The sequence below is a fragment of the Elgaria multicarinata genome, chromosome 2, assembly GCF_023053635.1.
Source record: "Elgaria multicarinata webbii isolate HBS135686 ecotype San Diego chromosome 2, rElgMul1.1.pri, whole genome shotgun sequence".
Classification (NCBI taxonomy): Eukaryota; Metazoa; Chordata; class Lepidosauria; order Squamata; family Anguidae; genus Elgaria; species Elgaria multicarinata.
The window spans coordinates 66,803,317-66,826,417 of record NC_086172.1 but is presented as its reverse complement, the minus strand read 5'-3'; the positions used below and the strand labels follow the sequence as shown (position 1 = coordinate 66,826,417).

The 23,101-nt window shown below is 41.3% G+C and overlaps 1 protein-coding gene across 1 annotated transcript in view; it reads left to right on the top strand.

Annotated features, from left to right (window-relative positions):
- Window positions 1-23,101, top strand: part of KALRN (kalirin RhoGEF kinase) — a 559,448-nt gene that overhangs the window by 324,216 nt on the left and 212,131 nt on the right. Inside the window, exons 10-11 of the mRNA XM_063116666.1 lie at window positions 3,414-3,536; window positions 21,682-21,873. Of these exons, the coding sequence (XP_062972736.1) occupies window positions 3,414-3,536; window positions 21,682-21,873 (315 nt within the window). The remainder of the gene's footprint in view (window positions 1-3,413; window positions 3,537-21,681; window positions 21,874-23,101) is intronic.

Genomic DNA, 23,101 nt, shown 5'->3' with positions numbered 1-23,101 from the left:
GCCTGAGGTAAGGGCATTGATTCCCGCACTTTCACATGCAGATCCAGGGAGAGGTGAACCTACCTTATTTTTAAATAAAGAGGCCCTGGTGTATTCCTAAGCTCTGGTGTTTGTGTCTTTATTCCATGCTTCCTTCTCCACTCGCAGTATATCTTTCATTCAAAGCATTCAAAAAAGTTGCACCATTTCTTTGTAAATATATTGTTCTGATCCGTCTATGTCTGCTACTCGCAAAACAAGGCAGCAAGATAGGCCAATGCCTGCAGCACTGCAGATAGCTCCAAGTGAGTAACTTGCTCTGACAAGGGCTGGAAGTGGACTGAGGCCTGATGAGCATCTATCTTCAGTCCACCCATCCCAAGCTCCACCCAGGGATGCCCCAAGACATTTCTTTTCCTGAGAAGATGAAGATGGTGCCCCTTCAGTTTTGTGGACAAAAGCCGACTTGACTTTTGTTGAATCTTTTCGGCGCTAGCTATAGGAAGCATCCTCCACTAAACCTATCATAGACAGCATAGCATGGGGGCGGGGGTCAGGGCAGACTGCGTGTGACACAGATCTCTATTCCAACATCACGAGGCTGCCTCCCAGCATCTGCTGCCCTGAGGCGACTGCCGCACTCTGCCTAATGGTAGAGCCGGCCCTGGCTCCACCCCTATTTGCAAAGAATGGAGACTGTTAAAGGGCCAAATGCTTGGCCAGAAGATGGGCTCCATGACTTCCTCTCTGTCACACTACCTGTGCCATTGGGCAGGAGGGGTAGTCCAGGAGATGCTTCGTTCCTCAGGCTCAGGGGAAGGTGCTTGAGGCATAGGCTCTGGCTTGTGGGCTCTGGCCCAGCATTAGGAACTTGGATCAGGTCTTCAGCTGGCAGATTAACCAGCTCCTCCTCCAAGCTTGAGGCCATGGCCATGACATATATAGGAAGCAATGATTTTCAGTTGACAGTGGGAAAAAGCTCTTGAACACTTCTTACTATCTTCAAATAATGTGGCATCTCTTTCAACTTCTAGTTTTGCTTAGATTGGATTATAGCAGGGGACATAAAGACTCCCGGATGATGAGAAAAGATGTTAAAGGTAGTATTAATAGGTTCAATAACAGCTGAGTTAGCTGGCAACACTTTAATCATCCATGTTTGTACAACCAGGGTACAAATGCTAGATCAAGGATGTATCACTCGAAAATCTTTTCAACCAGCTTATTCTTCTCATTCATATATATATATATATATATATATATATATATATATATATATATTTCTCTATCTCAAAAATATGAGAGTTTATCCTAAGAGGCAAACTAGGACGACAATCTCCCCCTGCATGAAAAATAAAAACATGAAAAAACCCTGCCTTATATTTGCTTACTCATCAACTAGCACTGTCACAGCTGTACATTATCTCAGCATTATGTAGGATATTATACCTTTCTTGTTTCAGATCCGTCTTGTGACCTACGTAATAAAATTATTAAGCATTACTTAGAAAAGACAAATATGGCAATGTTTATAAAAACGGAAGATTTTTTATTTTTAGTAGTGCTTGTTTTAAAAATATATACCTACATCTTGAGTTTATAATTTCTTCATCTTGGTTTCCCTTACAAATACAAGGCATCAGGTGGAAATTAGCAGGGCCTTTTCAATCATGGCAGCTCCTCACTTTCAAAGATGGCTCGCTATCTTTTGCTAGTTTTCTAAAAACTATCTAGGTGGTTTCAATATTGATAATGCTGCTTAGATATTTTTACATTTGAGAGTGATATTTTATGGTTTTGTTTTGTTATTAATGAATCTATTGTAATCCTTTGAGGTCTATTTGGGTCAGAATAGCAGCACATTGATCTCATAAATAAATAGCATTTTAAAAATTGTATTAATATATGTTTTGCAATCGCTAATGCTTGGCTTTTTAAAAAAGTGAATTATGTTGTCCCAGTTTTATCAGGATCACCTTATGTATAGACATTTGGGAGGACATAAGCCAAATGGTGATGGACGAGTAATTGAAAAAGTGGGGCTTAAAAAGCAAGCTCTCACCACCAACCACCCTTTCCCCTGCTCAAAAAGTTGCAGTGGTCTAAAGTCCAATCCAGACCCATTTGAGTCTGGATCATTGTTGAACTGGAGCTTGCTTGTTGAAATGAGCACCTGCTAGCCCCTCCTACAGCCCCGCCCCAGTCCACAAGCAAAAGGGGAAAACCCTAACCCTTTGCAAAATTGGGGGGGGGGGAGGGATAATTGCCAGTCCAGCTCACTCCTTGATAGCCCAGCAATCCCACCTGCCTGTACCACTGCTGAAAATGCTTCTGACCATGTTCACGAGGATCATTTCAATGTTTGCATTTGACTGGGCCAACAGCAGGTTTCACACCACTTCTCTTTTCCCTTTCTTCCTCATAAAAGAAACTCTTCCCTCCTTTACTTGCAAGGCAGAATGGAGAACTGGCAGGGAAGGGAAGGACAGTAAAACTATCTCAATTTTCTGAGCATTTCTTGTGAATACTTCTAAAACCACTAAAGATTTTATGAAAATTTTCAAGGAATGTTTGCGAAATCCAGCTTGGTTTTGAGTTAAGCAGGTTAATAATATGGCATCAAACTTTCTGACTTGCTAAGCTAGCTTACTGGTCTGATATAGAAATTATTGAGAGACCCTATTTGAGAGACACATCTTCTAACACACACCTGTAGGTCAGCTGATATATTTTTAGAAAGCTTATACTTTAAACCCACTGAGTATTAGGTTTGCCACTTTGCTTTCACTGGGATCAGTTAAGGTGGGTAGGTTGGAATCTGATGTTACTTGAAAGGCTAATGTCTTACAGTGTTATATAGTTTAGGCCCGTCCACCTCTTCACATTAAATGTCCAAATAAGCCCCATCCCTAGCTCCTCAATTTAAATTGATCCCTTCCTTTCCAGTTCAGATTTATTCTAGGTATTTTGTCTTAAGATTGTTCATGTGAAGTAAATCATTGCACATCTAAGACATGGGTTCTGTTTACATAGGGAGCTAAATAGAAGGGTAACATAATAAATAGAGCTGTCTCCTCCAGATGATGATAGTGGCTGTTGGTTTTATTTCTTTTTCAATTCCCAGCAATTTAGAACTAAGTCATTTCTGCTACAAAATGTTGGGGCATCAACAAGAAATGCATGTTATATATGATGGAAATGAACAGAAAACAGTTATTCAATACTTGCAATTTATCAGAAAAAAGTATTTTACTTTAGAACGGATTAGTTTTGGCTCTAAACATTGTTGAATGTTAGAGTATATAAACTCCTCAGGTTGTTGAATCCACTTATATACAAAGGTGTTTTTAAGATGGTATCCACGGCACAGATAATTGGATGTTTTGTGTTGAGCACTGATGGAAGATAATTGGATATTCTTGTTTCCTGTCCAGGTGCTGGACTGGATTGAAAACCATGGGGAAGCCTTTCTTAGTAAACACACTGGAGTGGGAAAGTCCCTTCATAGGGCACGAGCTCTTCAGAAAAGACATGACGATTTTGAAGAAGTAGCACAGGTAAGAGTGTAAAACATTTGAGCATATTGCATTGACCGAGAATACCTCATATATTTTGTTGTTTCTAGGACTCCATAGTGCTGCAATCCCTAAAAATGCACGGGCTTCTTTTCAGACATGTTAAATGGGGAATCTGAGGTTGGAAATCCATTAAGCTCACAGGTTGATTAGTAACAGAAAAGAGCTGGAAGAGAGCCCAAGGGTCAGTGCCAGGAGAAACTAACTTTAGACTGGTGTTTAGCCTTCCCTTGGGGGAAGTGGTGAAGCGGATGGTGGCACAGCAACTTCAGGTTTCCTTGGATGACACACCTTATCTCAAGCCTTTTCATTCTGGCTTGTGGTCTGACTGGGGATGGAAACAGGTTTAGCAGTACTTTAGGGTGCAATATGATGCATGTTTAGACAGAAAAAATTCTACACTCCCAGCATTCCCCATCCTTCAGGGGTGGTGGGGAATTCTGGGAGTTGTAGGACTTTTTTTTCCTCCCAAGCATGCATAGAATTGCACTCTTAGTTAACTTGCATCTCAAAGTTCGGTGAGGAAATACTTCCCTTTATTATTTTTTCTTATTTAACTATTAGGTAAGATTATCTAGAGTTTGGGAGTGAGATGTTATCAGTTTGCTGATGACATCCAGTTCTATATTTCACTAACATAGCATCAAGGTGCTGCTATCTCAGTCTTTAACCAGATTCTGGAAGCTTCGGTCATGTGGATGAAAGTGAAGAGATACTAGGAGTTGTAGAACATTGCTCTGTCTAAACATGCTTAGAACTGAACCCTTAGTCAACCTACACCTAGAGGTTGACTGAAGTAATACTTCTCTGTTGATCTTCTTGGATTTCTCAGACAGAGGCTTCTGAGATTGTGGAGTACACCCTTCTCTTGCATCATTTGGCATATCTGGTTGGGATGTCACAGCTGGCTCTCTAGTGATTTAATTCTGTCTATTCATACACAGAGGAAACTGATTAGGAAGACTAGATCAACCCCATGAGAGTTGATATGTGATATTAAGTTCCAAAGGGATGTATATTGTCACCAGTATTATTTAACACCAACAGTATTTAACTATTAGATAAGATTATCTAGAGCTTTGAGGTGAGGTACCATCAATATGCTGATAACATCCAGTTCTATATTTCACTAACAAACAGTAAAGAGCTGCTATCTCTGTCCTGAACTAATTTCTGGAGGCTTCTCTATAGCTGAGAGTGAACAGGGTAAAGCTGAATCCAAAGTAATGTTGGCTGGAAGTTATTAGGGGTTAGATTGATTGTTATGCCTGTGATAAATGAGATAGTTGCATCCTCTCTAATCAGGTTTGGCTGCAGAGGTGCTTCCAAACCCAGCCTTGCTTATTGAAGAGCAGGTGATGGCTGTGTAAGCACCAGCCCTTGCAGGATAGAGATGAACACCTCATGCTGATCCATGCTTTTGTAACTTCCGAGCTAGGCTATTGTAATGTGTTATATGTGGAGTGGCTCTTGACGATGATTTGGAAACGGCAGTTGATTGGTAGAGAGGAATGCTCATATTCAACTTGTGCTGACCCAATGATTGTGGCCTTAGCTAGACCCAAGGTTTATCCCCGGGTCGTCCCTGCCTGCTCCCAGGATATCCTGTGTGACATTTACATGAACAGGGATGACCCCGGGACGGTCCCGGGATAAACCTTAGGTCTAGCTAAGACCATTGACTATCTGTATTCTTCTGGAACCAATTCAAGGTGCTGTTTGTGACTGTTAATGCCTTATCCTTTCATGGGTATATCTACATGGATAGCCGTAATGCAATGTTTTCCACATGTATATGCTTGCATGGGAATCAATCCACAAAACAATTTGGTGGAGGAAAAAGGAGAATTCACACACAAAAAAATTACACTCTGAGAAAAGGGAGGACAAATAAGTATGCAGTAGGAAACCTGCTGCCTTCCAGATGTTTTGGACTACAAATTCCTTCAGCCCCAGCCAGCATAGCCAATGGCTATGAGAGCTTTGGCTATTGGGCGGTATAAAAATGTAATAAATAAATAAATAAATGGCCAGAGGGCACCAGTTGCCTACCCCTGCAAAAGGCTATCCTTGTACTTAATTATATCTTATATAAAAATGGTACATACCAAATCTTCGTACTAGCTCTTTTGCACTCTAGGTTCTCTAAACTGCCTCTCCCACCAGAATCCCCCTTTCTACTTCTCAGTGTGGTTTCTTTCCAGGCACCAGAATCCTATTCATTGGATAGACATGAATGCATGCCTAGTGATTCTGCCAGCCTTTTGTCCCAGTCTCCAGACAATAAGGGCTAGCCTCTGGTATAATGGTTTAGGATCTCTTAGCTGTAAGGCTTTTCACTCAGAGGTGTCATTATATCTCTCTGAAAGACAACATAGCAAATATAATAATCTGAAGGATTTTAATAATCTATCGTTCTTGCTTACACACTCTGTTTTACTGTCATAATTAATTCATCTCTTACTTGGCATTTACAGCCACAAGTAGATACAAATATGTCTCTCCTTAATTGACTCTTCCCATAAAATACATATTGAATTCCTCTGGGTTTATTTTTAATTACTTAAGCATCCCTAAATCCCACCTGCATCATCTTTCAAGGTCTGCTGGCTCTGACTGACTACATACTGATGAACCTGAAGACAAGACAGACGTGTTCTAGGTCACTAGAATAGCCAGTCTTGAACCAGGAGTTTAATCTGTGCTGGATAGGGTAGCATACCATCAATTACCAAGTGATGATGGCCAACATTGAAGCACTTCATAAGCTGATTGTCTGAGGCTTCCTGACCAGGTTTTTATGGTGCCATCACTCTGCCTGCCTCATTCTCTGAATTTTACATCGTGTCCAGACATTGTCCTCTTCAACTCATAGTCCTCCAGTGTTTTCCTACTACTTCTATACTTGCATGACATGGACTTGCCCTTCCTTTCCTCCCCCTGCACCCTAGATGTGGTCCCTAAGTCTGCTCCAGAGGATACACCAGCCCTCCAGAGCACAGTTCTATGTATGTATACTTAGAAGTAAATCTTACTGTGACCAGTGGGACTTACTACCTGGTAACAGTGTTTAGGATTGCAGCCTTAATCATATTAGTTACTTTGTAATGAGAGAATTAGCAGGAGCTGCAACAAAATGCAGTAGGAAAATCCATTAAGAAACTAAAGACAGAATAGCTGCATAATGCCTCCTGATTGGTAGGAATGCACCCTGTGTTGTCTTGCCAAGTGGTGAGGAGATTTTTTCCACTGCTTCCCTGGATAGACATCTGTTGGGTAACAGATTATAGCAGTATTCTCCTAATCACTTGCTAGGATGTCACAGAAGATCAAACAGCCATGTGCATAAATTTACATTATGGTAGTTTATCATGGGGTAAATAGTTGACTGTATTAAGCTGGCACCTGGTGAAATTCCCTCTTCATCACAACAGTTAAAGCTGCAGGAGCCCTGCCCTTTTTTGTATCTAGTCACGATAGGCAGGACTCCTGCAGCTTTAACTGTATAATGAAGAGGGAATCTCACCAGGTGCTGCAGGCATACAAATGACACCTGCTGAAATTCCCTTTTCAATACAACTGTTAAAGATATAGGATTCCTGTCCTCCTTTTCATATAGTCACCTATATGATAAATAAAATAAAATGTGGCATATTTGCAGGATGATAGCAGCATACATGCAGAGTCAGTGCAGGGTATATTATATGTATATTCTTCATGTAGCCAATTAGTATCTTCCATAGGTGGGAGGGATTTGAGAGAAAGTGAGAATTAGGATATATTTGAAGAGCTGGGAGGAAGGTTGGGCGAGTGCCAGCAATGGTTTGGAAGACCTATTCAGAATTATAATTAATACTCTTCCAAGTACAACATAATGTGGGTGGGTGATTATCAAGTTCAACTCCTCTCAGTATCTTCCACATTATCAGCACAATGTGGCCTGCTATGCCACTGTGCCAGTAAAATCTACCCATCCAAAATCTATTTCCAAAGTAAACATAAAGGTTTCCATTTCAGTAATTTCTGAGGAGACAATAAAATGTCCCCGCAGCATGACAGAGTCCCATCATTTTCATACATTAAGCTATTAAATAATATAAAGTAACATAGTCTGAAGGCAGTAGTTGTTGCCAAGCAGAAACAGAAGAAGATATAGATGGTGGTAAAATGCTCTATGGGAGAGCATGACAATCTTGTTTTTTAAAGTTTTTTTTTTAACTTGCTTGCAGCTAGGCTTGTTTCACATGTTTGAATCAACTCCAGCTATTCTCTTAGGCATCGTTCTGCTATGCACCTGCTCATTTCCTTGGAATAGCTTTTCCATCATTGATCTCTTGAAAAGGAGGGCAGACTGGCTGGACTAGATGGCTTTCATAAATAAATAGATAAAAATTAATTCATTTATTTTAAGTATTTCTCTCCTGCCTTTCTTTAAAAATACACTCAAGGCAAACAAATGCTCATTTCTGTTATTTCACCATACTGTGTAAAATGAGTATATGAGAATATTCAGCCTGTGGCTGTATATACTAAAAGAGGGGCGTCTAGGAACTTGTATTGTCACATTTCTGATAGGAATAGCGGAATATATGTTCTGTTTTGGTATCTACTCTGATAAGTATCTTTGCTTTTATTTGTGGAAGAAAAAGTGGTCAGGCAGCAGTCTCAGGAAAATGGAAGGAAAGAAACTTCAGGGGCAGTATGAACATAAACAATATGAAACAATATTACAGTACACTTGTGCAAATGTTAATTATGAAACATAAAACTAACAATTTCTGCAGTTTGGGCAGACACTTAAATTGGTTCACTAGAACTGAAGAAGAAAATTTGCATATTACTTTTGAGCCTGATACTTATAATCATAGAATTAGTAGAGTTGGAAGGGGCCTATAACGCCATCGAGTCCAACCCCCTGCTCAATGCAGGAATCCACCTCAAAGCATACCTGACAAATGGCTATCCAGATGTGTCTTGAAAGCCTCTGGTGTGGGAGAGCCCACTACCACCCTAGGTAATTGGTTCCATTGCCGTACTGATGTCCAGCTGGAATTTGGTTTCCTGTAACTTAAACCTATTATTCCTGTCATGGGCTGAGCCCATGGTTCCATTAAGAGAACATCTTTTGCTTCATCCCAGGGAGAGGGAGAGGGGTTTCTTTGTGTCTGAAAAGGGAGTAGCAAGTGAAATGCCAAGGCCGCGCTGGACGAGAAGTGCCTGGCATCTGATAACGCCTCCCTGGGCTGGTGCCGGGGGGAGTAACAGGTTGCAGCTGTGCAATGTCTGGGAGCATTCCCCCCTTCCTTCGGGAGAGGTGTGGGTTGCTATGGGGTTTCTATTGGTCAGGGTGGGTCTGGTGACAAAGGGGTCCCAGAAAGGGATAAAAGGCTTAGGCACCTCTTTCCTGTGGGTGTTAGGAGTCCAGCATGTGTGTGGTGAGTTAAAGCATCCAGGCTGGACCGACTGGATGGCGGAAGCCCCACACGGCCGCTGAGGGAAGGAGTTCAGCTTGAGTGGCGTAAAGCCAAGTCGGGGTGAGCAACAAAGGTTGAGTCGCAGAGTTAAGTGTTCGTTTTGTTTTAGAATAGGTTTGGGTACTGTTTTGGGGCAAGGGACCTTGCTGGAGTTACGGCTGGTGGGGGTGGTTAAGCGGGGAGCAAGTGTGAATTCTGTTAGGCTTGAGCGTGTGAAAGGGAAGGGTGAAGTGTCAGTCCCTGCTGTCTTATGTGTGTTATTCCTTTGTCCATGTTCTTTCCCCAAACCTCTTGAATGTTTACCTTAATGTGTGGACCCTTATGAAAGTTTGTGTGTAAAGAATAAAAGCATTTGGTCCCTATTCTGGAGTGTGGTGTGGTTTCCTTGAGAACCTAGACTGTAAAGGGTTAACAAGCGGCAGTGAAGGGGGCATGTGTCTGGGCTGGTTGAGTCAGACCCCCCTTCTCCGGGGAATTGCTAAGCCAAACGGAGCAATTCCACTACAATTCCATGTCTAGAAAGTGCACTTTCTGGAGCCCCCGGAAAGTTTGCTTTGCCTTCCCCCCGCCCTCCCTGCACCAATTGTGGCTTTAAAGGCCCTCTTAATCCAAAGTTTTAAGAAGGCCTTTAAGGCCACGATCGGCACAGTGGGTGGGGAAACACAATTTCCCCAAGGCTGGGGAAATTGCATATTTCTCCCTGCTGTGTTAAGAGTGGCCACCAGTGGTACAGCATAAAATATAAAACATGGAAGCTTAAAACCACGACATAAAAGTGCAACCAGAATAAAACCTAGCAGCAGTGTTTTTAGTGTTGTTGTCAGCTACGAATGTCAGCTCTTCGTGAAGGCATGCCTGTTCTGAATTAGGAAAGCCACGTGCATTTACAGCATTTGAGATTTGAGCTGAACCTTCCAGTTTTGGAAACGGTTGATTGAAATTTGTCTCTTAAGAATTTGTAGGAGAGTGTGGTGAGGGGGCCGCTGAGCTGAGGAGGGAAACATCTTCCTGTCTCTGCTGTCATCCTGTTTAATCTTGGCAGGCAATGAAGGCTGCGGCAGGGAAGTAATGGGAACAGAAGGGTTTCCCTGCTGTCCTGCTCAACATCATCAGTCTGCTTATGTTGAGCAAGAGGAGATCGGGGGAATTCCCTGCCCCTTCTTTCTTCATAGGAAGATGCCAAGCCAGAGATGTGAAATTTCTAAATTTCTAAAAAAGAAAAGCAAGCAAGCCCCCAAACAAGAATATAATGCTTCGATTATTCCCTTATTCTGTCTTTGTATAACCCCTCCCCTTCATATGTTTTAATGTGATTTTTGAGAGTAAGCCTACTGCTGTTGTTTTATTTGTACATACTGAACAGCACCAAATACATTGTTGGTGCTACATAAAAATATTTAGAAATCGCCGAACATTGGAAGGATCCGAAGGGCCCTACACTCACTGGATGGAAAGGAAAGTGTGGGATATAGCCTGCTCTGAAAAATTAACCTACCACCGCAGAGTCTCGTCGGGCCAACTTAGCTATGACCCATTCAATGAAATATGGTCTCCTTTTCTCGATTACATCAATGGTACAGATGTGGCATCCAACTCTGGCTTAACAAATCTTCCTCTGACCACAGTAAATTGAAGGAAACAAGCTCGGTTCGGCATCTACAAAAATCGTGTTTGTGCATTTATTAGAAACGCTGTCTGACTTGTATGTTTTTATATATATTTTTTAACTTTTTAAAACTGTTTGAATAAAAAAATAAAAAAAATAAATATATAGTACTAATAATAGGGTGAAGGAAGAAGATTTCACATGATCTTTTTACTGAAACCTTTGGTTCTTAATATTTTGCTCTGTTACTGATTTGAAGTGTGGCTGATTCTAGTGGAGTAAATTACTAGATTCCCCCATTGACTTCAGTAGTAGCTTGACCTGTGTGTTGTTTCTGGATAGACTTACACCAGAATCTTCTTACTAATTTATGGGGGCTGTCTGAAATGCAACCTCAGAATGCTGTGTGGCATGCCAGGGCATATGTAGTGGGAAATAGTGAGACTCCTACATCGTATCAAAAGGTTAGCGGCTTGTGAAAATAATACTCACTGCTTTGGAAAAGCATAATAGTAACAGCAAACTGCAGAGGCAGACATTTGTCAAACCTGAGATTCTTTTGAGGAATTATATTGTGTGCTGGGTATGTCTTATTTTGTGGTTTGGAAAGAAATTTCTCTTTCATCCACTGGTCATTTGATGTTTTTCTCTTCTATAGTCCACACGCTCTCTTGTTTTTATTTGCAAATTTAAATGTGTTGGACAGGAATATAATAAAGAATAGAAAGAGTGGTACCATTTAGGGAGTTCAAGAGTCATTCCCCTAACATGATTATTCTTCAAAAACACCTACTTTTCTGGTTGTTATGAGGTATACAAAAGGGAACCACAACCAATGTTCTTAAAATACACTGCAATTCTTGTATCAGGCCATTGCATGTTGCTGTGAATCTTGTCCAACACAATTATCACTCTTCCTTCTCAAACCATAGGTGAGTAACAAAGAATTCTTATTTTCTAGTCCTAAATAGTTATACCAACATCAAGTACAGACTCCTATGCTATTGTCAGGGCTGAGCCATAGGCTGGAGCAAGTCAGGACCAGGGAACGATGAGTCAGGACCAAAGAGCAATGAGGTTTGGAGAGCAAACTGGTAAATAGGACCATAGAACAAGCCAAGAGTCAGGGCCAAAGAGCAAGACCAGAAACACAAGAACTGAGATTGGCCATGTTGCAAAGAACCTTCTAGGCAAAAAGGAGTATAAAGAACTTCCTGTTGAACCTGAGCTTTACTTGAGCATATAGTAGTACAAACATTGTGGAGATGACATGGTAATAGTTCTATATAATTTTAATGTTGCACCTTGTGCATCAGCAGAAGTGTCATGCCTTCCACTGATGCCATGGTTTCAGTGGAAGAATCTGATTCAGAGATAGATGAATTTGTTTTAGGGCCTAGTCAAAGTATGGAATATGAGGGGGCTGGGAATTCCCTCCTGCTTGGTTTCACAGAAGATTGCAGTATGGGGGAGTCAGCTACTTCTTCTTCACTACAGCCAGATCAAGCTTAGGGGGAAATGGGTGAGTCACTTCCACATAAGGAACAGTCTTTGGTAAGGGGTCAACAGGTGGACTTGGCTGAAGAAATGGCCTGCCCAAGGCAGCGCCAGTGGTTGAAGGGTTATTATTATTATTATTATTTATTTATATAGCACCATCAATGTACATGGTGCTGTACAGATTACACAGTAAAATAGCAAGACCCTGCCGCATAGGCTTACAATCTAATAAAGTTGTAGTAAACAATAAGGAGGGAAAGAGAATGCAAACAGGCACAGGGAAGTGTAAACAGGCACTGGGTAGGGTGAAGCTAAACAGTATAGAGTCAGATGAGGAGAGACACCAGTTAGGTGGAGTTCCAGCTTCAGGCTAAGGTTTCACATAGGGCAAGATTAACAAGTCTTAGTCACCCTCCCCACTGTGGCACGCAGGCTAGGTTTTTTTTTAATGCATGACTGGATATCCTGCCCTAGGACCTTGTTCGGAATATACCATTGGTCTAAAAAGACTGATTTTGGCTTCTGTTTAGATTATTTGAGTTCATTTGAACTTGGTGCTCAGGAAGGTCTCTGATGTGTGGACTCCAGTGAAGTGCCTGTGTTTGTGTCCTGTTGTAATAAAGGAATTCACTGCTTCTTTCACACATATTTAACTATTGATGTGGTAAGGGAGCCGGTACACTGAGAAAAGTTGGTGTAAATTGTATTGATTTGTTGAGAGCTGCAGTTTTGTGTGACAACACATGGGGCAGCGGTCAACAATTCCTGACAGCAACTAGATGAGGGATTGGGACCGGAAACAGAAATACCAGCAGCAACATTGATGTAATACAATGGTACAAAACACAACATCAAAACATGCTATGGTAACTCAGAATAATTCATTCATTCAGTGCTGTGGTATTCTCTTTACCAAGGACAGTACTAATCCAGATTGCAGAATAGGCAGAAGAGATGGAGATTGGAATTTGTATTTTCAGTCCTGCAGATGGCACTCTCCCTACATTTAGAGAGACTGTTTCCTCTCTAAAATGATGTCCCAGTGGCCTCCTTTTAAATCCAAGAAAAACACTGAATAGTAACAGGTAACCACTGGCAAAGGACAGAATTTCTTTAAAACAACCCCATCCTTTGTCTAGAGAACTCATTAATTTTCTTGCTAGTAGAAGTTATAACCTGTCTGCCTCATGCTTCTCGAAACCAGCTAACTTGGCAATTTCACCTCTTTCTCCCTTTTCCACCACCATGCATGAAAGTAATTGCAAATAGGATGGATGCATGAGAGGAATTACAAAAATTCAGCTTTTATTAATTTAAAATATTTAAAATGCTGGACATGTGATTCAGGGAAGAAGAAACATGCTTGTGCAGGAAACGCACCAAGATTTTTCAAGACCTGTCAGGATCTAAAAATGAAATGAAATGTGACAAATGCTGATGTGGGCACAGCCTTTACAGTTCTTAGCAGTTATTCCTAATGAGTGAAAGGAAGAGTGTAGAAATTCAAGCAAGGGCAGTTTGACCCTTCTTGCATATTTCATAGATAATGTAGTTTTAAAAATCCACTTTGACAAGAAAATGAAATAATTTTCAAAATGCATGTATACAAATGGGAGTAGAATTTCTGATTTATATTGTATCATACATTTCAAGGTGGTTTTTCTAATATGTTCATGAGAGTTTCCAGTTAACAACATGACAACCACACAATGTGTTTATGATTTATTTTGCTCTACAGGCCATAACAATGAATTATGCAATTTTTGTATATCAAAATAAATCAAAACAAAACTGAACACTACATACACATGACACAGTACAATATAAAGATTTATCTAAATCAATACATAGGAAAAAAGGAACGAAGGTGGAAATCAGTCAGTTTAGACTCAGAGCAATACACTGGTGGCTTTTTGGCTTTTTCATTCTGAGCTTTCTTCCTCTTAGTCATGATGTACATATTTATTCTGATTAGTACTTCCCCCCGCCACACAAAAAACTACTGGCTTTTTAAAAAGTTTAAAGTTTAAAATAAATGTTTTCACAGGAGATTCTTACCCCCATCCTATGAACCACAGATGTTGTTGGATCTCACATTAGGGTTAGGAAAGAACTGTTAATCTTGGCTATCCATATAAATGTTGAGAACTGGACAAGGTCTTAATTAGCCCCCATTACATAATTCCCATACATTTTGCATCTGTTGGCAGTAGACAATACAATAGGACAGTATTCAGTGACGGACTAAATCCTATTCTTGCAGTCATCATCATGCTCTTTCATCTGATTTCATAGACTGGTGGTATGCCTACACTGAGAATAACACAGGAGAACGCCCACTAGGCTGCATTCCCACTGCTTCTCCATAGCTTATGTACTCTTTACCTTCATCCCATGCTCCCCTGGGCTCCATGAAACTTCCAGGAAGGAAGGGGGAAGTCAGATGCTCTGCTAGAGAACCAGTATGCATCTCTGTCCCCAGGGAATGGAAGGGGGATGGGGCAGGTCCACTGTGTTTGGAAAGGTGCAATCCTTCTTTAGTCCTATGATGGTGAACTTCCTCTTAGACCCTCGCACAGTGTTACCTCTTGGTCCTTTATAGGCGAAGGAAGATGGAATGAGAAACTCCTCACTTCAGCTTCTAAGGAATAGCATGCACATATTGTCCAAAGGGATAGCAAAAATTCCAAGGGCTAATCTTGCCAGTTTTACTTGGAATACGTGAGGCAGTGTGACGGATTGCCTTGCTGGGTCAGACCAACTGAACAGCATTCTGTTTCCAGCACTGGCCAGCCATATGCCTCTAGGAAATTCACAAGCAAAACATGTTGTGATAGCCATCACCGGCTCGTTATCCCAGCGCAAAGCTGGCTGAAAACATTCTTCTGCCTGAGGTGATGCAGCAATAGCACCCTTACTCCCCAAGTCAAGTTGCATAGTACCCAAGGCAGGTCAGGTTATTTTTGTACATCAGACAGAATATCATACAAGCACTTCTCCCTCCCTGGCAAAATAAACAGCAAAAATCAATGGAATAAGTAACCATTTGCTGTCTTTTCAAGACACCTAAAATCAGTTGCCGGTGGTGGCCACCTCACTCTGCCTAATGGTAGGGCCAGCCTGACCCCAGCATCTGCAAATCAGACGTCTGCTGTCTCTGAACATAATGGTTCCATTTAGTTGTGATGGCTAATAATAGCCACTGATAGATTGTTCTTCCATGAAATTGATGCATGCTTGATGCATTGTTTATAGGAGGAGAAAGCTTCGAGGTCATGGCAAGGCCTCTAATTCTACCTTTTTTAAAAAAAAATAATGAAACTTTGCATGAGAGAGGGAGAGAGACTTTTTAGTTAAGTAAAATCAAAACCTTTTGGCGGAAGTGTAGCCCAAGAGCAGCTCAGAGAAAAATCCAGGGAGCTATAAATGTACGCTGAGTTCCATTAACACTGAATATAGCCATCTATACTCATCCCTTTTTATTCTATGGCCAGCTCTCCTCCGGGCAAACATTGGTATTTTTCTGTGGGAATGCTGCCTTGCATTTTATAGTGAAGCCAAAGTCTCAGCTTTCCAAACACTGTGGTAGTATTGGCATGCTGCTCCCTTTCTGATACTTACATTGTTATGTTGCCAACTTTTTTTTACTGGCCTTGTTCCTGTGATTTTAACAGCAGCCTGATAGGCTGAAATGTAGTAAATGAGGTTTCTCCTGGCATGGGGATGAAGCAACAGGGGAAAATGGATGTTGGCCAGCATCCTTTCAGATGGCACAGAAGAAAGCACAGCTTTATAGAAAGTGCTAAAGATCAGATACCTCTTGCCTCTAGAGAAATGATAAGTAGTTTACTGGTGTTATTTTATCAGCATTACCCTGCACACTACAACTCCACAGTAAGGACCACCAGGCAGGCAAGGAAGGCAGTGGTACTTCAGCAGCATTCAGAACCACACACACAAAACTAGCTAACTCTCTGGGGCAAAATAAACTGCCTACTCCTTGTCCGTAAACCTGGCATAAGACACCTATCTCAACTGCTGACCAAAGACAATGGCCCTGTTCAGAAGACATCTTAAAGCACAGCTTTAACCATAGTGAATAATGCAAAAAGACTTATTCACCGTGGTTAAAGCCATGCTTTAAGGTGTCTTCTGAACAGGACCAGCGTTTTCACACCCTTTGGACATGACAGGTCGGACCACAGCAATTCAGTGCCTCTAAGGCCTTGCCCCTCCAGGCGGTCCAGAATGCAAAATGCCGCAGCCAGATTGATAACTGAAACCAGAAGGTTCAAGCATATAAGACCCATTCTGGCCTGCTTGCATTGGCTGCCTGTATGTTTCCAAGCCTGATTCAAGGTTCTGGTTTTAACCTATAAAGCCTTACACATCTTGGGACCACAATACCTGACGGAACGCCTTTCCCGACATAAACATACCCGAACACTATGTTCAACATCTCTAGGTGCCTGCTCTGAGGGAAGTTAGGAGGATGGCAACAAGAGAGAGGGCCTTCTCTGTGGTCCCCCCCCCCCAACTGTGGAACAATCTCTCTGATGAGACCCACCTGGTGCCAACATTGTTATCTTTTCAGTGCCAAGACTTTTCTCTTCTCCCAGGCATTTAGCAATATGTAATGAGCCTGGGTCTGTTTTTTAGGCTCATTTTTTTAAAAGTTGTTATAGTGGTTTTAAATGTATGTATATATTGTATGTTTTTGTGGTTTTTAATCTTTGTAAAGTGATTTTATCTTATGTGAGCCGCCCAGAGAGCTTCGGCTATGAGGCGGTATACAAATGCAATAAATAAATAATAAATAAAATAAATATGATACAGTTGGTGCTAGTATTGAAAGCCATTGAAAGGTCCAGGTGAACCAATAGGCTGTGTTGTCCCACCCACCCCCCGCCCATTCAGTTCCTGGCGCAGGTTATCCACCAAAGCAACCAAAGCAATCTCAATCCTATATCCAAGCCAAAAGTCTGATTGAAATGATTCAATGACAAATCTATTTAAAACATTGGGTTTTTTTCGGTTTTAGTTTTCAAAATGCAGGGGCATAGATGGCAAGATGCTGTCATAGCTATTAACAAATGGGTGCACATTTGTACCACCCACGTTCTATGCTTCACTCCGGAAGGTAATTAAATCTGCAGTTACCTGGGGGCGGGGGGAAGCCTTATACTTCTGAATAGATTTATTTATTTATTTATTTATTTCTATACCGCCCAATAGCTGAAGCTTTCTAGGCAGTTCACAAAAGTATATGAATGAATGTGTTCTAAAACACTAGCTTGACCTAGGGATTTTGTATTTTTCCAATGACAAAACCAAAGATGGTCTGTGTTTGGGCCAGGAGGACGGACTGCACCACTTGGCCACTACAAGACTTGTGTACATGTTTTGGAGCACTGCCAAGTGGTGGTGGTGGTGGAGGAGGAGGAGGAGGAGGAGGAGGAGGAGGAGGAGGAGCAGGATGGGGAGGAACAGGTCAAGAAGTACAGACATTGTTATGGTACATCTGTGATCTAGTTAATAATCCTCATCAGTTAGCATAAGAATGAACTAATGATATAATTCATTCATGCCTAGACTCAGTAATGAGTGGATGAGGCCCAATAAACTGAGACTGAATCCTGGCAAGACGGAAGCCCTGTGGGTGAGTGGTTCCTGAGTCCGGGAGACAGGCTCATTGCCTGTTCTGGATGGGGTTGCACTGCCTCTGAAAGAACAGGTTCATAGTTTGGGGGTACTCTTAGACCCATTTCTGTCGCTGGAGGCTCAAGTAGTTGCCACGGCTTAGAGTGCCTTTTACCGTCTTTGGTTGGTTTGCCAGCTATGGCCTCTCCTGGACAGGGATAGCTTAGCCACGGTGGTACAGGCATTGGTAACCTCAAGATTGGATTGCTGCAACACGCTCTTTGTGGGGCTGCCCTTGAAGCTGCTCCAGAAGCTGAAGCTAGTGCAGAATACTGCAGCTCGGCTGTTGACTGGAGCTGCCCCTTTCCAGCATGTAACTCCTCTGCTGAGGGAACTGCACTGGCTGCCTATTCGCTACCGGGCCAGGTTTAAGGTTCTTGTACTTGTGTACAAAGCCCTAAACAACTTGGGACCAGGATACCTGAGAGAGCGCCTTCTCCCTCACCAACCTGCCCAGTCACTGAGGCCATCCGAGGGCCTGCTCCTGGTGGTTCCACACAGATCCATCCTCCGATTGGAATCCACCAGGGGAAGAGCCTTCAGCGTGGTGGCGCCCCTCCTGTGGAATTCCCTGCCTCTGGAGGTCAGGCAGGCTCCAACCTTGTACTCCTTTCGGCACCTCCTGAAAACATCTTTATTCCAAGAAGCCTTTCCTTAATATGCAGCCTTGAATCTCTGTTTTTTGCTTCTTTTAAATTTTGTTTTAACTGTTTTATTCTGTTTTTATTTTCATTTTATCTTGTACACTGCTCTGAAATTTTTCAATGCGGAGCAGTATATAAATATTCTAAATAAATAAATAAATAAATATTGTTGCAGATGTATAAATTACACCATCTAGTTCTCACAGTATGTTTGCTCCGCTGACCTTGTGCTGGAGAGAAGTGTAGTACTACTTGGGTAGAAAAAATGTACGATTTTGTATCTATGAAATTTTGGTTGCTCTAGTACTCATTTATTAATGTGCTGGTCAGGGAAGCCCTGCAAAGACTACAGTAAAAAGAAGAGGAAATGATACAGGGCTCATTAACTCTGTTGTTTCTCCTCAACCAAAAGTGCAAGAGCTTGTTATGTTAATGCTGCATATTAAGGATGAGTAGAAGAGTTCATGTAAGAGGCAGTTGTGTCAATAAGCAAAGCTTAAATGGTACTGAATGACTGGGAAAGGATGGCCTTGCTTGGAGCAGGCTCTTAAATTTCCTTGCATATAATACTCTTTCAGACAGGCATTTTGCTATAGTATAGTCCCCTATAGGTCAGATCATTTTCTACATTTGAAGAGAGTATTGCCTGTAAATAATGCCAAATTCTGGTGTCCATTTATTAACCAGACTTGTACTAACTAAAAGCTCATGCAAACATTTGCTAAAATTACATATCGTTCTCATGCGATTGTATCATTTCAGAGTTCAGGTAGCAAATCTCATGTTTAAACGTTCTCCTGCCCTCATACAAAAATCAAAAAGACCCAGTGTGTGGAAAGCAAGTTTAGAAGGTTACTCTAAAAGCTGTCTTCCTGATGTGCTACTTTTGCACATTCAGGGGGATGTTATCTGGTGACTGTGGTAGTGTTCAAATGCTTCCTTGCTTGTACTCCGAAGTGGTAAAATGCCATAGGGGGTGTACTATATCCTTTTTCCAAACGTTTGAATCACCTGTAAGTCTCACTTCATAGTTCTATTCCACAGACAACCAAAGCTTGGTTTTCAATAGCCAGTAATTTTCCAGTGAAATAGCAGCCCTAAAACTGCAGGCAAGAACTGCATACCTTATGTAGTTTGGCTGGAGAGAAGGGAAGGAAAGAGGACATACCCCATTCAAGCTACCGTTACTGGACTAAGTACCAAGGATTAGAGGAAGAAAGGGGGGAGTACCTAATTAGAACATTAATTTAAGCCATGGCATAGCATACTTATTTGCTGGTAATAAGGAAATAATATATTAAACAAATATTAAACAAAGGGGGGATTGGTTATCTCATACCAATGGTATCAGCAGCAGCAGCAGCAGCAACAACAACAACTTCATTATTTAGCACTGTCAGCTATACTAAATTAAAATCAAGACATCTTTCTTGGAGTCTTAGAGGTGCATCAGATGAATGTTTTATCGCATGGTCACTACTGCCCAGTTACAGATGCGTGTGTGTCCTTTTGAACAACATCATCCGCCTTCTGCTCCTTCCACTCATTTTTCTGTCAAAAAATATACCCCTTTTAATCTGACTTTTTTTAAAAACAAACAAACACGGAATGTGCACTTTAGTCCAGGGATCTTCGTAATTCTGGGAGCCGCTACTGAGAAAGCACTATCATGTGCCATCCACTACGCATTCCAGAAGGGCGACAGTGGGGCTTGGTGGGGCAAGTATGACAATGGAACCACTAGAGCCATTCAAGAGGCAGCTGGACAGCCATCTGTCAGGGATGCTTTAAGGTGGGTTCCTGCAATGAGCAGGGAGTTGGACTCAATGGCCTTATGGGCCCCTTCTAACTCTTCTATTATATGATTCTAGGGCCGGATCTACACTACTGCTTTAAAGCGCTTTATAACAGTTATAAAGCGCTTTAACTGCTTTAAAGCACTATAAAACTGTTATAAAGCGCTTTAAAGCAATAGTGTAGATCCGGCCTAGGTTTCCCCTTGCTTATTTTTTTTCACATGCTATTGGCTTTCCATCTGAATCTGCTTCTTTCCCCAATTTGCAACTTTGGTGTCATTTTAAAAACAAAAGACAGTCTCCTTCAGCAAATCAGGGACTACAACGGCAACATGATGATACCACATCATCAGGATGCCAATCAGATTTGAGTATGTGATGATGTCATGAAGTCCAATCTGAGTGATGGCAACATTTCCTGGCCTCATGTTGAATTGTTATCCCTTTTCCCCAGCGCAGTCCTCAAAAAATAGAAAAAATGAAGGACAAGATACTTAGGGGGGGGGGTGTAGATCCTTGTTTCTTATTGATAGAATACTGAACAGTACAGGGATGCAACATAAGGAAGTAGTTTTAAATGCTTTAGAGAGCCTTGCTTGGCTGTAATGTACACAGAGCTCTGTGCATGCAGGCACTGTGGCTCATTCTCCTCAATGTCAGATAATATTCCATGACACAGTGGGAAGGTGCATTTGTGCTTCCCTGATGTTGGAAAGAATGGGGTTGCTTGCATGTAGCTCTACATGCCTCTCTGAGACCCTACTTGTGCTCTGGAAAAGCTGAAGTGAAAATAACCTAGAATACACATAAGTGAGTAGTTAAATCCTGTTTATCTCCACAAGACCCAAAGATGTTTGTTACTGCATTAGATGGGACTAAAATCTCACAAATGGAGCAGTTACTTAGCAGTTACATAAAGATAAGGAAAAAGCTACACATTTTTTTAGAGGTAGTGTTCTCAGTGTATGTGCCTTACATGTTGCAACCTGCTAACTATCAACTCTCCTTCATAACTTCATTGCGAAATATCCTTCATTGCGAAATATCTCCCAAGAGACCACTTCTGCTTCCGAAGTGGTTAACTTTGAGTTGCTTCTTTACGTCATCCTTGAAAGATTCCAGGGATCACAGAAATAAGTGAATGCTGAGCTTTCTTAATCTATCAAACAAGCTAGCTCTGGAGGGGGTGTATGTTTCAAATGAGAAACTATTTCATGCCTATTTGGGGATTATTCTATGTGGGTTTTTACTAGCTCTTCTTGCAAAGAGCATCTGTTGGAATAAGTGCTGTCATTTTAAGATGCTGGTTTCTGTTCCTGCATTTTGAAAGTGCAAATCATCATACTAGAGCATTGGTTGTCACAGTTATGTGACTTGTACTTTGTTTCTTGCTCTGTTCACTGGTAGAATACCTATACTAATGCAGACAAGCTACTGGAAGCTGCAGAGCAGTTGGCTCAGACTGGCGAATGTGACCCTGAAGAGATCTACAAAGCAGCACGGCACCTAGAAGTGCGGATTCAGGACTTTGTCAGAAGAGTAGAACAGAGGAAGCTTCTTTTGGACATGTCAGTCTCCTTCCACACTCATACCAAAGAGGTAAGGTACTTGCATTATGGTGGGACTAATAATATTGGGCCTATGTTGAAAAGTCTGTGTCACACAAGGAAGTTTTATATTGCCCAAGGCATACTAGACTGAATTTGCAATGTACCAGCCTGAAAATGTAGAAGGCTTGACAAATTGTATATCTTGCAGACAGTAAATTCCAAACTGTCTCCTGATCTGATTTGCACATCCTATCTCCAGGAAAAGGTTGAAGCAATATAATATATATTTTAAATTGCAAGTTTACAGCAATCCCATAACAGGGCTGTAAGATGTATTATTGAGTTTATAATAATTAAGGGTGCAATCCTATGCATGCTTCGACAGGGGGGGAAAAGACCTACAATTCCCAGCATTCCTCAGCCAGCATGCTGGCTGGGAAATGCTGGGAGTTGTAGGACTTTTTTTCTGTCTAAGCATGCATAGGATTATCCACTAAGTAATGATAATGTACAATTTATACTCATTGTATTCTGTTTGAGAGCTCTTTTCAAAAGAGTATCAATCACAATTGTGTCATTAGACATAGTGAGCGGTAAGTACTTCTTGAGGAATTTCATTTTAATTAAGCATCTGTTTGTTTTATTATTTCTATTATATTTCTATCAAAAATTAGCTGGTGATTGGAGGTGTTTTTCGTTTCCATACTATTCAGAATGGTTCCGAAATACATGGGTCCCATGTGTTTTTCAGTGGCTTGGTCAGAACTAGATGAAATGCTGTTTTAGTTCAAGTGAAAAACGTACAAAGATAAGACACTCTTGCAGCAGACACAGAGGGCAGGACATTGAAATTGAAGGGCCCTGGGGGTGTAATTAAAGCATACTTCACATTTTTCCCCCTTTAGACCAAAAGGCTATTCAGCAGTTTGTGACTTCAGAAGATAAGTTTTATTCTGCAGGGAGAAAGGATTAATCTCAATCATTGTTTTGTCATGCACTGTAGAATCTGTGTACTACCACACACTTGATCCATAAGGAGACCCATGGAAACTGAAGGCTTTGCTAGTATTAGCTGGATAATGTACTACAAACAAGAAATTTTTAATAAGTTGCAGCACAGTTAGGAGTGTAAACAAAGAAACAAACATCTTTGGTTACAGATAAGCTGGTCTTAAAAAAAAGGTCTGCAGTGCATAGTTCTTTCTCTTCAGCATCTCAAATGTCATGAAGAGCTTTTAGCTAAGGATGTGCTTTCATTTCTTGATTCTAATATCTCT